The 24,809-nt window shown below is 41.4% G+C and overlaps 1 protein-coding gene across 5 annotated transcripts in view; it reads right to left on the minus strand.

Moving 5' to 3' along the window:
- The window catches only part of NFATC1 (nuclear factor of activated T cells 1), a 110,432-nt gene that overhangs the window by 13,975 nt on the left and 71,648 nt on the right, over positions 1–24,809 (minus strand). For 2 of the 5 annotated variants that reach the window (XM_063159523.1, XM_063159530.1), the window contains exon 9: positions 17,989–18,675. In XM_063159523.1, coding sequence (XP_063015593.1) covers positions 17,989–18,675 — 687 coding nt within the window. Of the gene's footprint in view, positions 1–17,988; positions 18,676–24,809 lie in introns of those variants that run through there. The other 3 variants (XM_063159537.1, XM_063159545.1, XM_063159552.1) reach the window with 3 other exon arrangements.

The following is a 24,809-nucleotide window of genomic DNA, read 5'->3' on the forward strand; positions in this document are numbered from 1 at the left end:
AGAAATGACAGGGTGCTTCCATGGCCCAGACTGCGATCTCACAGCACATCCAAACTCCAGGAGGAGTTGGCCTGTACTTTTGAGAGGTGCTCCAGGCAACAAAATGAGTGGAAGAACTTTAACAGTAATTCAAGAGGAGCTTTAAAAATTTAATAATGCTTCAATGAAGAAAACTGGTTGCTTTCATGAGATTCAGTCAGGTCAAATCAGCTAATTCAGAGCAGGAGGTAAATGCATGGAGGCTAACACAGCAGCTTTGGAAAATCCACACAACTACACATTGCTTGAAGGGGCAGGCAGGTCCCTGCTCCCTGGGGAGCTGAGCCAGGACATGCAGACCACAGGACCTAGCTGTGGGCATGCAGATGTGCAACATCTGGCTCTCTCTTCAGAAGCATCCTTGCAACAAGAGCAATCCAGCAAGGGTCAGCTCTTGCTGAAGACCATGTGAACCAAGCGCTTATCTGGAGATTTGGGAACATCAAGGACATTCCACCGATGAGATAAAAGAAAAAAGTGCAACAAAGGTTTTGATGAAAGGCCACACAAATGGATTGTTGTTTGCTCCACACAACAGCCCTTCTGGTGCACCACACCTTTTGTAAAACATAGTTCCATGAAACAAATTATTATCTCCTGTAACTTCCATCTACACACATTTCTGAAATACTTTCATTCCGAATTGTTTTCAGAGGAAACATTAAAAAGAATGGAAACCTGGCAATTAATCAGATGGAAACCCTTGTTTCCATTTTACAGAATAGGAAAAAAAAAAGAGAGAATTATAAAAAGAATACCCAACACTAGCTGCTAAGTAGGAAAATGAAAGATAAGCAGAGGCCGGGGACTCGGACCACTGGTGTGCTGCATGCATTTACCTGCAATCGGATGTGGTTCTAAAGGGTGGGTCAGATCTGCCTTTGCCATTCTCGTTCAAACCCACACAAACACCTAGTTTGAAACTGGGTTTTGACAGATGAAAATTCTATTTCCTTCAAAACTCATAAAATGAAAACCTTGAAAATTTTTTTCAAAGCATGGATGAAAGGCTCTCCTGGTCAAGACACAGAGCAAATATTTACAGGTGCTGGGGAGACACCATTTCCTCCCTTTAGGCTTCAACCTGGTGTCTGCCACATGATTTTATCCATTCAATGAATTTTTTTTTCCAGACATCTGCCAAGAGGAAATAACTTTGCTGTATTGGGAGTCTGGGAATCCTAGAAAACAATCTTAAATCCATAAAATAATTGAAGTGCAATTTTACTGAGCTGTTCAGTTCGATTCTGATTTTTACTACAATGTCAACAAGAGTTTAATTTGTTTTAAAGTTTAGGTTCTTAAATCTGAGTGATATACGGTAGTTTACAGCTTGCTGGCAACAGCTACTGTGGAAAAAAAAATGGAAAGTGCATATAAAGGCGGTTCTAACTTTGACATTGTGAAAGCAGGGAGCAGTGCCAAGAGCAGCAAACAGCATGGCTTTCCCAATCCTGGCTGGCTTTAGGGACTGCTTGCTATTGACATCAGTCGCTATGGGATACATTTCCCTACTCTAACAAATCTCATCTGGAGCCTGTAATTAAAAAAGAAATGTCTCAAAGTGTAATTTCTTTCCCTAAAACATTCACAGATGTTAACTAGATTGCTAATAGTGTGAGATGTCTGTGGGTGGACATCTTCCTCCTTATCTGCTGTGTCAAAGGGGCAATTTATTTATTAAAACAAGTCCTAAAGGTAATAATTTTTCTGCATGAATTTTGTGTATGGGGGTGGTGGTGTCTTCCCTAAACTGCTTGCCGAATGAATGATTTGGAGGTGTTTTTCTTATATATTTTTTTCTCTTTTCTTTTCTTTTCTTTTCTTTTCTTTTCTTTTCTTTTCTTTTCTTTTCTTTTCTTTTCTTTTCTTTTCTTTTCTTTTCTTTTCTTTTCTTTTCTTTTCTTTTCTTTTCTTTTCTTTTCTTTTCTTTTCTCTTTTCTTTTCTTTTCTTTTTTTCTTTTCTTTACTCTCAGAAGTCATCTCCAAAGTCAGCCTGATTTAAAAGGTACTCAGAGTGAGTAAAAATGTCTTTGCTGAGCAGATTAAGAAGTATCCTGTCTGAGCTGTAAAATTATAATAAAAATAAAAGTAGTTGTAACAATAATAATCACAATACTAATACTAGTAATAATAGTAGTGATGTAAGTTCCTGCTCCAGTGACTTTCCACCAGTGTCCTTGGCTGGTGCCCCTTGGTAATTGCTGCTAAAAGCATTTACAGGAGCCACTGGAGGGCCAGGGAAGCCGAACTGCTTCAGGCACACACTGGACACGCAAGGGGGAGAACAAGAAAAAGGAATGAGAAACACATGTCCCTGGGGAAGCAAGAAGGGGTTTCCTTGGTTCTTGGAGAGGGTGGCAGCCCCAGCTCTGCCACAGAATGCTGCTCCCAGCCAAGCACTTCCCATCCCACACGGCCATGTAGAGCATCCCCCGGTACCCCGCAGGAGGTGATGGCTGAACTCTCCTTCCTTACACGCGCAGCCCAGACGCAGTTGTCTGCTTGGGCCTTTCTCCCCGCCAACTTCCCCCCCCTCTCGCTTTTCATTTTCTTTTTTCAACCAGCTTTGATTGGAGCCAGAGCCTGGGGTAAATCAGAGGAATTTCTAGATTTTTCTGAGTGCTGTGAGCTCTTGCTGTTTTCCGATACCTACTTCCTGCCATATCTAAAATAACAGCAGCTGCAGGGGCCTGATAGAGAAGAGCTCCAGGGGAGAAGTTCTCACAAATGGGGTGGGAACGAAAAAAAAAGAAGAAGAAAAAAAAGACTTATTAGGGAGACGATAACACAGAGAGCCAGCATCAGATTAATTGTTGGAGCTGATAGCACCATAGGCTGTGGATGCCGTTGTCAGAGGCAAACAAATCCTGTAAAATGGCCATGGGAATGATGTCTCCATGTTTGCTGGGATAACAGAGGTAGCTTTACAGCACTTGTCCTGTTGTATGGAGTATCATGCCTCGATTAACTAATGTCTCTGAGGGCCAGATAAGTCAGGATGAATGTCCTGCCTTAGAAGCTTTCATGCTTTCTCTTTGGCATGGCTATCTATGGGGAGCTGCAACAGAAATCTTTGTACACAAACAGAAGGTCCCCTCTTTAGAGAAAAACATCAGAGAAAATGGAAAAATTGTTGAAATTACATTGTTTTCCACAGAGAGCACATGGTGCACTGTTGTCATTGTCTCATTACAGACCACATGAACGAGTACAGCCACTCAAGAGACTTCCAAAAAGGGACCTCATACATTTGTATAAGGACTACTCTAGGAGAAGAATGTCTCTGTCCTACTGGCATAAAGGATGACAGAAACAGACATGGCTCACTCATACAAAATACACTTACACAGCATTCAGTGTGCAAGAACATGCTGAGATCTCCTTGAGATCCCTTGCAACCAACACAAACATTGCTTTAAATATCAGCACACCCAAAGAACCAAAGTGAGTGTGCTTGAAGCACTGCCAGTCAGTGAAATATAGGCAGCATTTCAGGTTATTGTATGTGCCATTAAACTTAACTTATTAATGTAATTCTGCAGTTACTCTGGGAGCTATAACTTGTGTCTGCATCAAGTTTTGGGTCCTGAAATTTTCACACAATATTAGAGATTTTCATGCATTATTTATTTTCAACACAGGAGTTTTTAAAAGATTATTAAGTGAAGGTTGTGAATTGGAGCCTGATCCAAAGAGCACAGGAGACAACTGAAGAATCCCTACTTGCTTCAACGAGCCTTGCATCAAGTTCTTATTAAACACAGACAGACATCTGCAAAGGCAGTCTACAAATATGCAATGTACTGGGCTGATGGCTTGGCAGGAAAAAAAAATACCAGTCACTGTATTGTAAACACTCTATTTTCTTCATTATTCCCAAAAGATCATTTGAAATGTTTTAAAGTTGATATGCTAAAGAGGCAGGTAGATGTGTTCTCCTATTTTGCCTGAATTTTGAAGCACTCAAGATTTCTCTGATGTCAGCAGACTTCTGATTTCCACCACTCAAACAGGACAAGCACATTTCTGTGTTTACTTCAGTGTGTTGGTTTTAGTGCATATGCATGTGGGTACAGTTTGATCCTAGAGCCCTATCCACTTTCTAGGGAATAATGGAAAACCATGCACAGGGTTTTAGTAGCAGCATGCAGTTTTTCTTTTCTAAATTTTAAACCATTTCTCTAGAACTAAAAATCTTTGCTTCACTTGACTACACAGCACAGCTGCCAAATTTTAGTTGTTAAAATAAGATCATGTTAAGGTACTTGGTTCTTCCCATCCTCAAAAGAGGCTCCTTAAGATATGAACAATATCTGGTTCATATTTAGGTAATTAAACAAACTGACCAAGTTTAGACAGACTAGACAATATTCTGGCAAAAAATCATGAAACTGAAACTAGCTAAACCATTTTTTTAAAAGTTATTCTTGACAATACAAAGAGAGTGAATTTGTATTCCTGTAGAAGTAGAAGTAGTTAGAAAATATGAGGCATTGCCTTATCCTGTTTTAAGCACTGTTATGGCTGTGCTGAATTACGTATGCTTACAGAGCAGTACATTTATAGTAAACTGGGTAAGGAATTTGGGAGTAGGATTAACAAGCTTTCCTTTCAAACTAGACTAGATCAGATCACAGTAGGAGATCAATCTGCAAAAATTCCTAAATTTTGTTCAAGAAAAGCGAGGATAGTGAAGGTCAGAGACAGTCTAAAGTGCAGCATGGCAATTATTTACTGACATGAGACTGGAAAGAACATCACATGGAGCACAACTGGGACTTTAGACACGTAGGAAAGAATGGTTCATTTTATGCCACTAATCATAGCCAAGGATTAAGATATTTTGGAAAAGCCCTATTATTTCTCATTCTGCAAACCCGGATTTCATTACTGGTAAATCATGAAGTTTATGAAGACCATTCATACAAATTAATTTCCTTTTCTGATTTCCATTGGCATGTGAGACACAGATAAATAACAGAAATAAAAGTTTGCAAAGGAAAAGAGAAAGATATATAGAAACGTCTGTTAGTACTTAAAAGCAAGGTAATCTCAAGTAAGGATGTAGCCAGAATAATCATCCCTGCAGCTAGTACATTGATTCTTAACTAAATTGTTTTTGGGTCTGAACAGGTAGAAATCAGAGCAGCTGCACTACAATTAGATGGATCTATGCTGAGTTACTCCAGTTGCCTCTATCAAAAATACCCAATGGTAAGTTCTCCCATTCATAAGATTTTAATTTTGCAGCAATGTAAAATCTAGATGTCTTTTCCATATTATGAGAAATATTCCCACCTACACATCTCAGCGAAGAATTCTTACAATTATTTTAGTGTCACAAGATGTGGGGTTTTCCCCCTTCAGTGGTGCTTCCCCCCAATGAAAGTTTTTCATATGAGATGTAAATCTGGCTTCAGGCAACTTTCTGAACACAGATATTTTTCCAAAAATAGGCACAGGGAGGTGGTGGCCATATCCCTCAGGGGATCATGCACGACAGAAAGCATGATACAGCCTCATCTGGCGTCACAAGCATCTGCCAGCTCCTCCCTGAAGCAGGCTCTTAACTGACAACAGAGAAATTATGTTGGTTGCTGCAGAAATTTAGATGTTACTATCAGAGAAACCATAAAAATAGCATTGAAACATCAGGTATGCATGTGGCTGACCTCTGTCTGGCTGACCAAAAGTTTTTAGGGTCACAGCTCACACCATGAGATGCAGACAGCCATGTATCTTATCCCCTTCCTCACTAAAATTAATGACAGTAGGCTTGCTGCGAATTTCAAAAGCGGATTTTTCCCCTGAATATTCATCTAACAAACCAAGAAAAGGTCCATCCATTTGTAGATTTCTTGGCAGGAAATCTGGCATCTCTATCGAAGTCTGCTCACTTTTCATACACTCCTCTGTGCTGAGTGCTTGAATCCAAAATATTCCTTATAATAATAAAGCCTACCCTACAGTTAGCTAATGGTACTGTTATGCAAGGGCAGGCCTGGGTTCCAGCAAAGTAGTTCATGGTAGCAGAAGGTGCTATGGTTTAAGATGGTAATGTTCCCCATCCCACAAAATTCAGTGGAAAGGAAGGGATTAGAAAGGAGTTTTCTCTTTTACTTTAGCAGATGATTCTTTTTTTTAGAAGTATCCAAGTGATTTTGGTCTGGAAACACTTAAAAATTTGTGATGAGACACCATTCAGTCCAGGTGCTTTTCCTAAGATAACATTAAATATAGCTTTGGAAATTTCAGCAGATGTTCTGATTTTTTCTAGTTCAAAATTTCTTTTGCTACTACTCTGCCTTTATGTAAATAGCTGACTCTAATTGATTCTTTAATATAGTGATTCACAATCTGTTGTGAATCTTCTGTTAATTGACTTGAGAGTCTGTTATTATTTTCCCTGATTTAACACATCCTGTTTTAGAACACCCATCAAAGATGATGGAAAAAAATTTTGTGGCACTTGGATGACATCCTAAATGTAACTTGAATGCCATCTTTCAAAAGTTGCAAAGTAAGGGGATTTCCTGTTCTATTCTTCAGTTGTATATCCTGAAAGTGAGCTTTTACAAATTCTCAACTGCCTTGTCAAGGTCTGATCACTTCTACTCCTTCTAGCACTATTTTTTCTGGGTAGCTTCCAACTGGGGAAAAATAAATGGATCATATATTCTTATTTTTCTCATTTTTACTGAATACTCTGCTACACTCTAAGTGTTAAAACTGATATGACAATTTCTCACTAAGTTCAGGTGATGGGACTATATTTATTCAAAGACTACTTCCCACCCTCTTCATTTTTACCATATTTCTGAGGGTTTTTGGGTCTCCCTGAGGAAGCTTTCTCCACCCAGTGGCAGCTCTGAAGCCCTTTCCTTGCCCCTTACAAAACCTGTCTACAGAACATGGAAATAAGCCATGGGGTTATTTGAATGTCCTGCCCTGGGGCAGCTGCCCACCAAACCTTTCCACCTGCAGGCAATGCAGCCATCTCAATCCAGACCAACAGACAGAAAGGCTCCTCTACCCTCTCTCCTTGGATCTATGTAAGTTTAAGGAGCACAATGCTCATTTCATCATCTTCTCTCATTTTTCTCTATACTTAAATTATTTTGGGGCAAAGTATTCTTTAGACACACTTTTCCAACGCAGTCAAATCCTGGGCTCTTACTACTCATTTGTACCATTTCAATTTTAGACAAACTCCCCTCTCTCACACCCCACACCCACACTCCTCCTTTCTCCTCTTCTTCCAGAATTCATCTATGCTTTTTTTTTTTTTTTTTTTTTTTTTTTTTTTTTTTTTAATGGGGATGTTATATTTAACCCTCCTCTCATTTCTCTTTTTCTCAGGCCTTCTTTCACTCTAATTACGCCATCAGGTAGTTTCATACTCGAAGTCTGAAACTTTAAAATGCTTGCTGACGGTGCTACAGCTTCATGAGACAGCTGCTATTTTACCTTCCTTACTAAGTTTCCCAAATGGAGTAGATGTAAAGACACACATGCACTTGCCTGTACTTGTCACAAAGGGCCTCACTGCCCCATCCCTTCCAACGTGCTGAAACCTTTGCAGCCCCAGCTTTGACAGGGGGTCTTGGAGTCTGGCAACACAGATCTGCCTCTGCCAGCAAGCTCACACCAATTAAGCTGAGGGCTGCAGCTATCTCTGGAATTGTGAGTTAGCTACTAAAATAGCACCAAGGAGCTGCTTTCACATTAGCATGTCCTTCTGGCAAACCTGTCCTTGACTTCAGCATTGCTGGTTCCTCTTTAAGACTTTAGTTTGCCATTGAAATGACATGAAATATCTGGGATATCAGATTGCAAAAAGCTAAGTCTGAACCCTCTAACCCCAAAGGCCATGGTCACCTTTATCTCTACAACTCTACGTGCTGAAGAGGGCAGAAACCAGGAGTTTATCTGGTAACAATGGAGATTTGTGGGTTCCTACCAAGTGGTGACAGCTCATCCAACTATGAGTCTGTGTTTTAAATAGATGGTAGTGTGCTTTTCTGGCCTGTAAAGATCCAGCACAGGTTTCCAGAGACAGTGGGAGAATTCCTGAAAAGTTTTCTGAAGCAGCCATTGCCCCTGGGTTTGTCTGCTGATGCAAAAAGCAGTCTTTGTGGCTGATGGCACTTTCTACCCTAAAATCAACTTTGTATCTTTTTCTTTTGTAATGTGGTCTTTCCTCATCCTAACACACTCTCTGTGGGGAAGAAAAAACCAAGGAAAAAATGCCTGAGAACTCTTTCAAAGTTACCTAGGAGCTCAGGGTCTGGAATAGCACAGCCATCTCCATTTCTGGTGGCCCTTCCAGAGAGATCTTGTGCAGTGTCTGGATGAGGTACAACTTGGTAAAACTTGGACTCATTACAAGAAAAACTGGAAAAACGGAATTTGCATGGCATCAATTCCAGCAGCTTCAGGAAGCCTTTGGCTGCTGGGACCCACGGTGTGTCGTGCAGTGGTGAGCAGCTAATGAGTCAAGGAAGTTTTTCAGAACAAAAAAAATAAAGAGTGCAATTGAAAAAAAAAAAAAAAAACAGAACCAGTTTCTCTTTTTATATGGCAAGTTCATATAAGTCATGTTAGATTGTGAAGAACATTTGAAGTTCCCAGTACTACTGACCCAAAGACATTACTGTAAGAAGAAGATGCCTGGAGAAGTTGTTAATGCCTCGTGCAGATGGCCGGGGTGAAAGGCCTCAAGCCAATAGCTGAGTACAAGTGCAGCCTGGAGCTTGGTGGAACACAGTGATCACAGAGGAAAAAACATGTCAACTAACAGCAAAGAGATGGCCAGTCACTTCAGCTTTCCAAAAGAATAACTGGATAGCAAAAGCTCAGATGCCAGCACTAGTGACAATGGAGCTGCAATGGCTCAAGAACTGACTGTGCACAACAGAACCTCCAAGGGATGGGCTTCTCCACCTGACCTCATGTTTTTAAAAGGTTTTACTCAACAGGCACCTGCAGGATATTCAGAAGTCAGTCATGAGTACAAGAGATCACTCTCACCCACCACAACTACAAAGATGTAAAAGAACTGGAACACAAGGCCTTATAGATAAATTCAGATACTTTATCTGTGTATGGATTTGCATATGCAGGATAGAAATAAAGGTCAAAATAAATATTCTTCAGTTAGTTATTTTTGGAGGCTTCTCTTGTGACCCAAACCCAAAGTGTTTTTTCTACTTCTTAAGTAATCTGCAGAAGACACTGAAACACATATTTTCCCTGAAGCACTAGAAAAGGAACTGACTGCTGCTCCCAGGATATCAAAATGGATTCATAATATCTACAGCAATACCTATTCTGCAACCCCAATGGTATCACAAGAGTTATGAAATGGAATAGATCTTCTGCCCTAGCTCCCACAGAAATCTAACATCAAAAGTAATCTGGACATACTGACATGAAGAATAAAATTTTGTCTTCTGCATTCTCTGCAGCAGTATGGTTGCAAAAGAGTCAAAATTAAGTAGAGAAATCACTTAATTAGTGATTAAGTTTTAGTTGTACAAAGAAAGACAAGTGAAGAACATTCTTGTGTTTACATGACGCTTAGATAATGAGCTATAACTACATAAGGATCAAAGAATTAACTCACTAATTATGGATTTGGATAACCTGCAGCATTGCTTTTTCAGGACTGTTCCAGTGCTCATACTGCAACTTATTTTTTCAGGAACAATGTAGTTTGAGAGTTTTGACACACTTGGAGCCCTATCTCACTCAGCTTTCTGCTATTTGTCTTTCAGTAGGTTTCATGGTGGGCAAAATGTAGAAGACCTAAAAGTGAAGCCTGTAGAGGAGGTAGAGGGTTGGTCCAGCTCCCTGGTTTGCTGCCAAACCCAGCCAGGCTGGCCAGCGAGGAACAGGACTTCAGTTTTCCTACTGTATTTCTTACTCACTGATTGTTCCCAGGTATTTTCAATACCCAGGCTTTGCAGACTTCCTCAGTGAGAGAGGAGGAGGGAAACATTTTGAGGGTCTGCTTTTTTTCATAAGCTTCCTCCCAGCCTGGTGATAAGCCTGTTGTGGAAGCCTGTGCCCCCTTTGGTTGCAATCAGCATCAGCTCTTCAGAGAGAAGGAAGGACCCGGAGCCAGGTTATCAAGCAGCCTGCTCTCTGCAGCCATGGTCAAGCCACTATCAGGCCCCTGCCCCAGCCCCCAGCCGTCCGGCAGACACAGTGAAACAATGAGTGGTGCCGTGCAGGAATCTGCTTGGAAAAACTCCCTCTCTGCTTGTCTATCAGGGACTAGGCTTCCATGAATGCAACTATTATGTGTGCTTTAACTACCAGCCACGCGCTTGGTCCTGTTCCCAATGAACCCAAAGGGAACGGTGTTACTGACTTAAGTGGGAGCAGAGGCAGGCCCTCCACAGCTTGGGGATCCAGCAGCCTTCCAGTACCTCTCAAGAGCGCTGTGCGTGAAGTCAGGGAGGCTGCTCCCTCTGGCACGGATGTGTTTGCTGGGCTGAGCTGCCAGCCCAGCTCCGCAGAGGCGCTGCGGGGGCCTGTGCCGTATTCTGCTCCCTTGAGAAAAGGGGCTTGCACCACAACTTCCCCACTAATGTTTTGACAGAAGGGGCTCAGGACATGACAGCACGGGGGCCAAGGCACAAGGCCACACCTGAGCAGCTAATATTGCTCAGCTCAGCAGAAAGGATTCAAACAAACAACATATTCCTAAAATAATTTGCATCCGAACAAAGCTTTCTCACGAAGCTTGTGCTTCTGCAAGCCATGTATTTTCCTTGGCACTTCTCCAGGGTTAAAAGCAGATGTAACTGTTACCAAGGCTCAGATACAGCAACTTCTTCGCTCTGGTCTCCCAGGGAAAGCTTACAGAAAATAACCAACAAAACGCTCACTATTTGAAGCGGCAACACCAGCAGTCATTGATACAGAAATGGAAGAATGCATCGGGCATGGGAGTGAGAAGTGACTTCTTCCAAGCTGGTCTCAGCTAGAAAGAGGGGGAGCAACACAGCTGCAGACAAACACTTAATAACTCCAAGTGTTAACGTGAAGGTGCATGTGCAGATGCACATCAGCCAAAGACTGCTTTTTCAACACTGCTTTCTGCAGCTTTCCTGCCCCTTGGTCAGCCTCCGGCTCCCTCCACCAGTGTGTGGCATCACTGAATGGGGCTGGAGCCACTAAGGACTTCTCTGAAGGCACCAGACACTTTCTTGAAAGCCTGAGGCTCAAGGACCTCCCTGGAAATGTAAGTGCTGACATAGAAAGAAAGCAAAGTTCCCTACTATGTTTCACAGCATACCACAGCTAAGAGGTAGGCAGGTCTGCTCTGTGGGCAGCTGCACACCTGGGGCTGCAGAAAACCAGGAAAGACACCTAGTCTGGTCATCTGTGCTTCTGGGGGCTTTCTTCTGGCGGGCCTCCTGGGAGACCCAATTCATCAAACTTGCTAGAAACAGCAAAATGCATTCCCGTGGGTGTGTGGTTTCGTGTAACAGGATTCCCCTCCAACCCAGACGTGCAAGTCCAACGAAGGGCTGACTCGAATGCATTACTTCAGCCCTCCCTTACTCATCGCCTACAACCCAAGCCCCAAATGTTAACCCTCAGCATGTTTTATCACAGTAGCATGTACACTTTCAATCATCATTAGAGATGAGGAGGGTCTAGGCTCAGGCACCATGCCAGGTTAAGTAAAACTTTCCATGAGGAAAGCTATTTGTTTTCTCCCAGAGCTGCGAAGCTTGGCCAAGAGGGAGGAAGGGAAAAGCTCGCCCAAACCAAAGGTGTAGACAGTGTTACTGGACTTTACAGACTACCTGCATGTTGTTCTAATGACATTTGGACTACTGGAAATCACTGGGTGAACTCAGGAGTTTTCAAAGGCATAATTGTGGCAGAAGCAGACTAAACTTAACGCCTTAAGAGCCAATCGCTTTAATCATGAAGCTGAGATGTATGAAAAAGGGTACATTTCAGCAAAAGAATAATTCTGTCTGCTATGGTTCCTGTTCAAATAAACTATATCACCAAACCACGTGCATTTCCAGAATATAGAGGAGTAAAAAGAGAACATATGGTTTAGACGCAAAAAACTTTCATATATACTGTATAGGAGATATATGGACTTGTCAGACATCTAACGGTTCAACACTGTAAGCAATTCATGGGAATGACATTAGCAATAGCTCATATTACATCCAGGAGTTACAGCTTTTACTGCAAAAGTTATATTTAAAAGAGCCATGCTCAAAATGAAATGGCTGGCAGGACTGCAGCTTTCAGTAACACTTTACCTGTGGTTTTGCCACTTTTACATACTTATTGGGGGCTTAATACTCCCAATTTACCTTTTCAGAGTAAAATACAAGTCGCAATGAGTGCATTCATTGGCATAGTGCTATAAAACTCACAGCTGTGCAAAGACAATCACAAGAACAAAAGCCTTCTTGTTTTAGAAAAGATGATTATGTGGTTCTGATACTTTCTGCTAGCCACATATCCAAACATCAGATACCTTTGTTTATGGCCTGTGTATTTTCATCTTACTATGCAAAGATTTATAGATCTGATCAGGATAGAGACCTTTATGAAAGCATTCATGTGGAGAGGAGGAGGCTGAATTAATATACAAAACTTCAGACAGGAGATCTGTCTTTCAGATGCTGCTATTTCAATTTTGGCTCCTACACAAGACTCAGGACATTCTGGAAAAAATTTTTTCAACAGCATGTGGAACTCTGGCCTCATGGCCAGCAATGAGAGTGTGCTCCTGATTTCAACAAGGCTGCCACTGCATCTCAAAAGTTGAGATCAGAAGCCAGGCCTTCAGTACTCAAGCACTGAGTAACAAGCACCTTGATTAAAGAATCCTCCAGGATGCTGCTTTGCTTTCAATTACAAACTGCTTTTGTAAAGTTTTGTGCACTAATATAACAAATGGGATTACAGAATGTACAATACACTTTGAAATCTGCTGAGAATATAAGTCACACATTTTTTTTCTGCTGGTATCAATGTGTTTCCCCCTTACTTTTTCAAAATAGCTTCATTTTCATCTGTAATGAAAACAACATTCTTTGATGTTTCTAAAAGCAGGAAATAATTTCACAATTGAGTGTCATTCTGCTGCAGGTAAAATATCTAACAGCTTGTGGGAATGCCAGTTACAACCTGAAAAATATTTCTTGGCATCATCCGTCCTGGTGAAATGAAAGACTTGGAGCTCAGTTCCGTGTTTCACACAGGCTACACTAGGTCCAGGAAAGGGAAATGGGGATGAGGAAGGTGATTTCAAGTCACCTACAGCATCTCCTGTTGTGAGCCTGGCCAGTTCCCAGCTGCCTGGACATCCGGAAAGCTGTGTAAATTTCCACTCTCCTGCCTCTGGCTTCAAGTTTCTTCTATCACTAAGAAAAGCAGTTAAAATTCTGAAAAATTGCCTGAGCTGCCCTAGTCAACACAAAAGAAGGAGGACTAGTTCAAGAGCAGACTAGCATAGCTTTTGACCCAAGTGCTAGTTAGATAACTGCAGAGACAAGCACATTCAAAATATAAAGATATCAAAGATATAAATTAGGTAAATTTTCACATCTGGTTCAAGGGACCAGGAAGAATTCTCATCAACTTGCAGCTTTCCCAAACTACCCATCTCTTTGGACAATACTAATTCCATTTCACATCTCAAAGGGCTGTATAGCAGACACATCAATACCTAAATACCATGCATTTTCTTAAAAGAAATTACAGCATAAATTTGTACTTAAGAGGTCCCTCAAGCCTGTCTGCCTAATGACTTTCCATGAGCTTTAGCACCCAGCACCCCAAACTCTTCCCAGGTTAGATCTAAAAGGCAAACATCACTTAACCTTCACTGCCTAGGGCAGGAGTGACACAAGGACATGGAGAGTCCCAGCATCACCTACCAGGGTGCCCCAGTGTCATGGCAATATCTGCAGGAGCTCCTGTTGCAGAGGACAGGAGACACTCCCTCTCCCCCTGCAAAGGACCATGGCCTCTCACAGAGGACCGAAACCAGGCATAAATGTCACAATTTCAACTGCTTTTAATCAAATGTTCCTATAAAAGCAGCAAAGGTAGTCAGCCATAATCTTTGCTAAGAGGCTGAACTCAAAATGATTTGAAACGGGTGCTGGTATCCAAGCCAGATACCTTTCAGTATCAAGAGCACAGCCATAATATATCAGGTATCACTTTACGGCGTGAGTTTTAAATACATTCTATATGTGGAATCACATATTCACATGCTGAAATGGACAACATATTTAATGAGTAGCCCAGGTGGCTACTGTAGATTTTGATTTAAAATGAGATTGCCAAGACTTGCAAAATGGAATTCTCTTCATGTGCTATCTTTATATTACTTCAGCTACGCACCTCTTACCAAAGCAGAAAAATGTCATATAAAGGATCTCTATTTATATAAATTAATTGACTGTTTTTTTCCATACATACTTTGCAGTGTAAATGGTCTATATTTGGACATATTCCAGAACTAAACGAATGAATATTACTTTGAACCCATAAGCTGAAACCAAATGATTTCTGCTTATTCTGCTCCAAAATGGCTCTGTGTATATTAGATACATAAATCAAACCTTCCTAAAGTGGCAAACAAGCAACCAAAATTTTATCAGTTATAATCTGGGAAAATCAATTGGATATTTTTTTTTTTCTGGCAGTCCCCTAAGTATGTTATATGTCAATACCTCACATTTCTTAAATACTTTTAGATAAAAGTGGATGTATTAAATAGCTACAGGATCCTGTGAAGATATACTTATTAAAATGAGTGATGCTTTGAGAATTTAATTTTTAATGTCATTAAAATATTTCATTAACCAGGGATGAGAAAAAGAGTTGTTATACTCGAAGCAGCATGCAAGGGAAGCAGTTAAGTATACCTGACCTGTCTCTGGCTTTCATATTGTTCACAAGTGCTACAGATATTCCACCCACTCCTCCAACATGAAAAACACTTAGAGGTGGAAATACTAGTAATTAAATATGGTGGTACCTTCAAAAAGCTGCTATTTAAGAAAAAAAGTCAGGTACATGGAAAAACGAGTTGCTCCTATTTGGCACAAGCCACTCACCAAAACTCACGGTGGTCCCTTGTTTCACTGTTATGGTCAGAGGTGTGAATGAAACAGTACCAGGCACAGTACCAGGGCTGCTGCATCCATGCTTGGCCTTTTCCCTGATGATCTCAGTGAGCAGCACCCCCTGGGACACCAGATGCAATCACTGGTGGTTTCCAGGCAGTCACCAGAGTAGCCAAAATGCCCTTTAAGACTGGGAGAGGGTGCCCAGACGTCACCCTTCTGGAACTGACAGGTGAAGGGGATTTTTAACCAAAACAGGATGAGTGCTTAGATAGTTACTGGGGAGGATAAGATTGCATCAGAAGTGGCTTCAACTCACACTTGCTCTGGCCTATTGGTGGGCTTCTGCCACCCAGTGACCTAGCAGCACCCTCGACCCACAGCACCAGGCTTCCTGCCCTGCTCTCAAGGGCTGGATCTAGCTAAGGGACATGGTTCCATGAGCTGACCGACTGTGTGGATTTTGCTATTTTGGGCAGGCTAATTTTCCATTAGCCTGCTCTGCTGCTCCATAATCAATTGATATGACTTGAAGGAAGCAGCAAGAACACGTGACAGAGCAAGACAGATTGAGGCCACCCTTTCCATAGGAGCCTGCAGTTCCATCAGATTAAATGTAATGTGAAACCCATGTCTGCAGTGGTGGTGAAAACGCTGCCTTCATGAAATGCATATAGCATATACCTAAACAGGCTTCCAGCCTGACTCACAGCTTCATGCTCCTGTGCTGCGTGTCTGAGGCATGCCAGAGCTCTGCATGGTTTGAACAGGGTGTCTTGGCCAGCACAAATCCAACAAGAAACACTTCCTGCCTTTAGCCCCTCGTTCAGATACTGAGACAAATACAAAGAGCGTAGTAGTCCATTCAGCTATACATAGAGTGGATGACCTTTTCTTCAGGCAGTGAGATAAAGTTTAGATAGGAAAAGGCAGCTCATGTGGGTTGAGCTCCATCAGTGTGATCCCTGAGACAACCTAAATATCATTTTAGCCATTTCTGATTGACCTCTTTAGTGGGAACTGGTGGTACTTAATTCACTGAACCACAAAGGCTTGGGCTTCCTCCTAGTATATACCATTATCAGGACTGTCACGTCTTTCTTGGTCTATAGCTGTTGTGGTTAGCCACAGAAGGATTTTGAAAGCCTGCTGAATGCCAAAGGAAAGTCTATCTGGATTTGGCTAGCTGAAGAGATCTCCAAAGTCAACCTCAGATATCAGTGCAGATGTACATGGTAGCTTCTACAATTAGTTCTGATCATCTGTTAGAGGACTGGAGTGCAATGGAACAGAGATGAGGTTAAAGGCAAAACCATTTACACTTTGTCAGTTGGGTCAGCTCATGGAACCACACCCACTAGCTGGATCCAGCCCTTGAGAGTGGGGCAAGAAGCAAAGGCAAAGGCAGCTTTCATGGCTCTGTCTGAGAAGAGGTAGTGGGATTTTTGAGAGGTAAGGCAGGAAGGCTGCCCCTTTCTTGTGGTTTTCTTCAAAAGCAGAGTTTAGGTTTAGAGTTATCTAAACTTTGGGGTTTTTCTCAAACCCCATATTTTTTTTGTTTGTGTACATTTCTCATATACCTTGTTGAAATCATGCTCCTTGCAGCATAAGTAAGTGATAAAAATGCACACTGTATGAGGAAAACCTTGTCAAAAAGACGTGTTGTGCAAAACTGTTGACCTTATCTCCTAATTAGGGAAAGTTCCCTAGCTCTCTCTATCATGTAAGCAGTAACAACTTCTGTGAAGAAAAATAATTTTCCTAAAGTTAAAAAGCAAAGAGTTGCTACTCAGGCTCCAGAACACTAATTTTGAATCCTAATTCAGTGAGTAGCATGCTGTTTAAAATAGAATGACAAAATGTCCTTTTTTAAAAAAACAAAACAAAACAGTGCAATGAATTGTCCTTAAATTCTCCCTAAAGGACAATAACATTCAGATGTTCCTTGGCACCAAGTAGTTTCAATGCAGCCATTTAAGTGGCATTTCTTTCTTCAATGAGCATGGTATGTTATAAAAAGTTACGTGGCTATTGGAAGGGAATTCCCATCCTGCATTAAGGTAAGGGTCCAGAATACTACTGGGATTCTTAGCAGCAAATGCTCAATCGCAGTTCAGTAAGGTCACATAACCAAATTTCATATTTTCTCTTTTATTACATTCAACTAATAAATATTTGGGTCTTACAGGTTTACCACAGCATTTCAGCTTTTCAGTGCTGCATGTAAAATATATATACATACAAAATCTCACAAAACCAGAGAAAGAAAAAAAAGAAGAAAAGAAAAAGCAGCAGCAAGGCCACAATAAAAATGGGGAAAAAAGGTTCTTCTAAACATCAGATGCAAACAGACTGAAAAGTGATGCCGAAAGATACGCCTCCATTTTTAATTTGAACCTTCTCAGCTGAAGTAGAGCAGTTTAACATTTAGTTTCAGTGAACAGATTTGCACATCAGACATTTCACTGCATTATGAATGGGACAATGTTAAATATGTTTTCACTGCAGTTCCACAGGTCACTGGCATGGGCATAAGCCAAGAACATACAGTTAAGATTATTACAACATAGCTATTGGTCATGCAGCTAGAGCTCTATGCTAACTAACAACATTTAATGCTTAGATAATGGGGTTTCATTACTGCAAATGAAATGAAAGGGCCCTTTCCTGTACAAAGACAACCCAAGCAAAGTCCGCACATTTCCACCAGGCTATTAATGGAACTTCTTCTCCACCAGGATTCAAAAGAAGGGGGGCTTAAGGAAACTCACTGATAGAGCAACATGGTGAACGCAAACCTGTGTCGTGGAGGACTTACCATCATCCAGGTACATCTGGTCCAATTCCTCAGGTTCTTGCTTGATCGTTACAGGAATAGGGGCCAAATTATGATTACTTTCCTCATGCAACTCTGGCAATGACAGTGGTTGGGTTGTTGGAGACTCATTTCTGTGAACCTTCGGCAGTTGCTGCTGCTGTTGACCCATTATGGATGAGTGAGTTGGACTGCAGGACTGCAAATAGGTTGGCTCTTGGGTAACAGATGGAACTGGAGAAGAGGGACTGTTGGGATAAAGTGTTTGTTGATAACCAAGGGGACAGCTACTGCTCAGATGTTGACTCACCTGCGGCTGCAGCATGACGTGAGATGATTGCTCGGGGGGGCTTGGGTGCACAACTATAGACCTTGGCACTTCCTGTATGGTGGGGACACCTCCAGTGGGCTGCTGAAGTCCGAGGTGACTGTGGCCCGGGTTGGGGATGCACTTGTAGGGAGAGGATGAAAGGTCGTGCAGCTTGGGGCTTGCGTTGGGAGAAGGTGACATCATGGCGTTTCTCTGCTGGCAGGAGGCGAAGCCGGCCACGAGGCACGAACCAGGATCAGGGGGCATCATGATCTGCTGACTGTAGTACGGTTTAGAGAGAGGGCTTAAGCCTTGGTTCATTGGTCCACAGGTTTGAGCAGGCTCATAGTCATCTGTGGGTTCTGTTTTTATAATTGGAACTGTTAAAAGAAAAAAGGTTTTAAATAAACATGAGTTGCGTATTGGTATGATCAAGTTGGCTTGTGGCTAGGATACCCTTTGCAAAACAAACAACGTTGTGAATAAGACTCTGTGTGTCTTTTGCCTAGTTCTCCCACCCTATAAAAAAAAATGAATGAGTCATCAGCACAAGAAAGTCACAGCTGGTTCTAATATTGAAAAGGACTATTTTCTTTGGACTCTCCTCCAGCACTAATGTGCTATAAAAATCTATTTGCAAATAGCTGTGCTTCAGTGGAAGCTTTGGACCCAAGGGCTCCATGGATTTGTAGTAATCAAGGCAAGAATTTTAACTTGGATAGACTACTACATTTCTACAGCTACCGATGGCCCATTTGATAAATGTCTGTACACGCAGTAAACTGGAGCATAATAAGGTAGAGATGGGGCTTTTAGAGTTCAATGAAAATAAAGTTGCAAAGATACATGACAAAGTGCTATGTACAAGAAGTTTTAAATTATGAAGATATTTTTGAAAGAGTAGGATCTGATTTGTTTACTTTTTTACATAATTGCATTTGAGTTTTGCTAATGCCAACTCCTAACAAATGTTAGTCAGTCTCTGGCTACCAAGAAACACTGATTCGTGTTTTAGACCTCTGCTTGCTCTACCCACTGTCCCAAACAATGCCCTAACTGAGCAGTCACATCTAAAAACTCCTAGAATGTGGACTGAAATGATTGTCAGTGAGCATCAGCTCAGTGGTGACAAATGCAGAGCTGCTTTCTCCAATCAAGGAAAGATACTTTGTCAAATTGAGGTGTCTTTTCAACATTTGCTTTCTCTCTCAAATCAAAGAGAGGCGTCTTTGAAGCTTCTCCTACAAGAGATGCAGTATACAGGCAAAACTGACCCACATTCTCTGTCAGGAAAATTACAAATAATAGAGCCAAGCTAGACCATAGATGTATTTTTTTCTAGTCAGATGCACCTCTAATGCATACAACAATCAAGTATGGATGCATGATGGCATTTATCTTCTTTCTAAAAAATTTCTGGTGACACTAGAGAATATTTTTCCTAATATTCTAATACCCAAACCATTATGGCACAAAGTTAATAATGAAACACTTTTCACAACTCAGCTCAGATACATGTGTGTTGCATGAGCATCTCTGATTGTATTTTTATTTGCACGTGTTTTACAAAACACACATTTTTCAGCCATTTATTATGTTTGTGTATGAGTCTTTTTGAGCCTGTATGAGGCTCTGTATGAGATTTTGTTGGTGGTGAATGCACTTCACTACCCTTGTTTTACAGTCCCTGAGCCCCTTGTTAACTTTGTTCCTTTTATGTTCTTTTACATGTAGCTGCTTGCAACACTTGTTTCAAGATTTCTAGCACCCCAGTAAAAACAGGTCTATATATGTAACAGATGCACAGGTGCTGCTCAAGACAAATAGGCTAGGTGTGATGGACTGTCATTGGATTTCTCACAATCTTATTTTCACCAGCTTGGGTGATGCACACTGGCTAGCAGGGCTACTAATGCACTTGGCTAGAGAGAAACAGATTCCATGTTCAGCGACAGCTTGACAAAATCACTATCACACACTTTAGGAAAATGCAAGACCGAAGAAATGCACCTAGATAAACACAGCAACTCAGATATTGTAAGAAAATACCTTTAACAAGTTCTTGAGCTAGCAAATATTCTCACATGTTTTATATTAGGATCACTATGCTAGCACTAACCACAGCACAGCTGGAAATATGATGGTTGTTGAACACCAAATTTTCCCAATATATCACTGTTATAGAAACACCTGTGCTAAATAATTCCACGCTCAACCACTGGCAATACAACTCCAATAAACCCTGGAGTTGTCTGACTTGTTATAACCCAGGGAAGGATTATAGCCCTGGTGGCAGGCAGGCTGGAGGCTTTATGGAAGACAGGTTCCTGATCTCAGGCTGGCTTTTCATTGTAGCTCTTCTGCAGCACACCATTGCACTTTATTGTCACTTCAGTCTGAGTCTTTTCTTTAAAATAGCAATACCATGGGGTCCATTTGGAGGTCTGGTTAGTGGTCATGAATATTGTAAATTGTTTTGTGTGTGTTGCTACACTGAAATATACATACTACAGCCAATGGAAGACCACCAATAAGTCCTGCTCAGCACAAGGTGAAGGACTGATGGGTGGCAGGAACTGTATTCCACACCTGTTAGTCCAAAATCTCACTTTGAGATGGTGACAGCAGCCAAAGACACTCCTGATGCCTACAAATTCAGATGGAAAACAGAGACTGGTCAGGGCTAGTCAGGGTTGTTTTGCTTGGAACTAATACTTATGGGCATCAGTTATTTCATGTAATGGGAAACAAATTGTCTTTCAATGGACAAATACTCGATTTACTTATGCTTAGAGCTACCCGAACTTGTTCAACTGAACTGTTATCATTACCTTTTTTGATGTGTTTTTTCAACACAGTAAAGAAAGTCAGACATTGCTCTCTTTCATATATTTTGTTTGTATGCTAATCTCATCATTAGAGTATCACACCAGAAGACAGAAAAAGTTTTCCTGCTGAAATGGTGAAGGGATTTGTATCTGACTTTTCTGTGTTTTGCCAGCTGCATAGCCATTAACCCTGTGTAGAGTGAGTGTGAGCATCATACAGACTGGGATGGCAGCCACTCAACCCCTTAAAAAAACAGCAAACCTCTTCATGAGGTACAGGTTTGGAGAAAGGAGGTCTGTAAGAATTTTTTTTCCCAAGAAGAAACCATTACTAATGATCCAGATGATCTGGAATCAGACCTGTAGAGCTGAGCATGTCAGAAGAAACGGAAGACATTAACATTCCCTTTCCGGCCAGATCTCAGCTTTAGTATTTTACATGAATAACTGTAGTACTTGACTTGGAGGGGATACAATACCACAAATTGCTGCATTACAGCAGTTAATGGCTTGTTTATGCCCATTACCTGCTTCTCCCCAGCCTACATATCTTCAACAAACAGAGTAACAAAGGCCAAAAATCTTTGCCAATGTTTGGATTTGCAAACTCAACTCAAACTACCTGTGGGTCTGATCTGGTCATTCTGAAAATACTACTATTAATAAATATTAATCAAGTATCAATTCTGATTGTGTCAGAAGTTGGTGTAAACCACCTTACATTTTTTCTTTGAAAGGGCAACTGTTTTTGTCCACTTTTCAACAGACTTTAGAGGGCCCGAAGCAAGAGCTATGGAAATTTCAAGGCACACCTCCCCAAACCAAAGCAGGAACAGCGTGTAACTGTATTCACTGGTTACCCACTTACCATCACAGTGTCTATTGTGTACTCAAACACTGTAATGAGGCTACAAGGAACTAACACATCCTCACCCACTGTCTCACTGACTTCTGGGGGACTGAAACGCTCAGCTGGGGTGGGCAACTGTACCTGACTTCGAACTTGATGCAAACCTTAGTACCCACCTTCACCGTTTTCTCCTAGATAAGAAAATCATAGAATACCCTGACTTGGAAGGGATTCTCAAGGATCAAGTCCAAATCAGGGCTCTGCACAGGAGAACCCGAGGTAGTTCACAGGGGAACCCTCTGCACGAGACAACACAGCAGACAGCCCTGTTCAAAGCCCAGCTTGTGTTACCACTTATCTACTGACTCATGCTTGATGAACTGCCAGTCTTTACAAAACCAAGATTGAAAAAGGGGTTTTAAGCCCTTTTATACATCCCCATGGAGGCATGGTAAGCTAGCTGTCATAACGCACATCCACTTCCATCATCACTGACTCCCACAAGTGAGTATTTCAGAGGGAGATGCAACGTGATATAGGCAGCACTGCTAATTTTCTCAGGAATAATATTTAACAGAAAACAGTATTAGCCTAACTTTTAGCCCAAATATTTCAAATCTTGAATGACTTGGTAACATCCTGCCAGCTAAAAGAGACACTCCTAGTCAGTCACACAGCAGGCCTGGCCTGGCAATTAACTGCAAAGCCTCACAGCTGTTCAGAACCTGTGAACACTTTCAGCAGAAAGAGTCACTTCCTAAATCCAGCAGAACCACACCCAACAGCAACAATTATTCTATCTCAGAACTGCTCTGTGGTGCTGAGGTAGCACCCAGTCTTGCAGACTCTCAGCTGGCTACAACAAAAAACTGTGACTGAATTTGTGATACACTGAGATTCACCTATAATTAAGTGCAGCAATGAAGCCAGAATTTGTGAAATTGTAAACACAAAAGATGAGACTCAGAAGCCACATTATTCATTTAAGAGTGCTGAAGGATCTGGCCCTTGCCCTAAAAAGGTAAAAAAGAATGCAAGTTCGGTACAGTGACATTTTTAATGCCTGTTACTTCACAATGCACAAGGTCAGCTGACAGATGGTTTTATACAGTTCTTGATTTTCAATATTAAAATATGACGGAAGTCACTGTTCTAAATTAGTCTGATAAGCAAATTAATTTCAAATTAGTTTTCAATGGTTTGGTGATGCCTTCTTAGACTCTGAACTCATGTCATTATGTCATCTAATTTAATATGAAGTTCTGAGAACCACGCATTGGCAGCAGCCCTAGCTATAAATCAAAGCTTCTTACTCAGAGAGATCAGGGTTATGACATCATACCAAGGCACTGGTGGAAGACAATGGTCCTTCTGTGTGTGTCTGAATCTGGGAGAAATATTTCAGCCAATTCTGCAAGCCCACATTTAAATGAAAGCCCTTTCTAGCAGGTAAAAAGTTAATATATCAAACCTAGAAGAAAAATAATAAATCATGCACATTCAGTAAAAGGAGTCAGAAAGTACTCAGATATAAACTATACATATTTTTTGACAATTTTAACAAGTGTGTGTTTGCTTTTACACTTCAGCAATCCAGATGGGTTTTTAATTTTTTTTTTTTTTGGGGGGGAGGAATGTTATTAAAATATGTGAACTGAAAAAATAAAATCTTACCAATTAAGCAGATGTTTATCCTGATTAACATTTAACTATCAAATTCCCAATTCCATGTAGTATTATCAGTGTAGACATTTATGGCACTAAAATATATTTATTTTATCTGTAAGTTTGATTGAGCTTATCCAACAAAATAGCTTCCTTTCATGGTGCAGACTATGATGTAGTTCCCTGGCACCTGCACACAGATTTTAGTTAAGAGTATGAAAATCAAAACACCACTTTTTTCATCATGTGCACACACACATTTCTTCAACTTCTGGACTAAATATCTGGCAATTGGTAAGAATTTGGGATGGGACTTTCAAAGAGAGCTGAGGAGTTAGCTGTCTAAATCTCCATTACTGAGTTGAGCTCTGAAAGGCTGTCTGTGCCTTTGAAATCCTCCCCTGTCAGTCAGTTTTGATACTGGCAGCACACCTTCAGAAGACATTGCACTGGCGACCCCAGCTCCTGTCACTGCTTTGCTGCTGGGTGACCAAAGACTAATTAGGGATGTGGACACATCTCCATGGATTTGTGCAAAGACAAAATGCTGGCTGCTGCTGCAGCACTGGCCAGATCCAGCATACTTGAGGCCTCACCCCTTGTTCTGACTGCGGAGCAGCTGGTGCTGGGGAGAGGCAAGGGACTGGCTGCCCTCACAAAACACAATCCCTGCTTCAGTAACACCGAGCAACATGGCTGAGCAGAACTTTCTGAAATGCCCTGCCAACGTACATGCAGCAATGGCAACCTCAGCGACACGGGATGAGCGCTCAGTCCCAGGGATCTTGTGAGACAGTCAACTACAGGGACCTGTGCAGATGCTGTCTGTGAACTTGGTGTTTCCCCCAGGCACCTATTAAGCCAAAACACTTTTAAAGGTCAAGCTGCTATCAAGCCTTTGCTTTTAGTTACTAAATCCAGTGCACGGTGACTCAGACACAAAGGAAGCCTCCTGCCATCAAGACACTGCAGGGAGCACATGGGTGTGTGCAACTTTTATCTGCACAAGTATCTGAACGTGCCCTCTCTTACTTGTTCACTACTACTGGGGCTACTCATCAGGAGGGCTAACTCTAAAACATGCCTGCCTGCCAGCCCTTTTTGGATTTTGTGTATGGATTTTTTCAGGTTCAGATGAATATGTACAGTTTTATACAAGAATGGCTCGGGG

This window comes from Melospiza melodia, chromosome 1, assembly GCF_035770615.1.
Source record: "Melospiza melodia melodia isolate bMelMel2 chromosome 1, bMelMel2.pri, whole genome shotgun sequence".
In the NCBI taxonomy this organism is placed as follows: Eukaryota; Metazoa; Chordata; class Aves; order Passeriformes; family Passerellidae; genus Melospiza; species Melospiza melodia.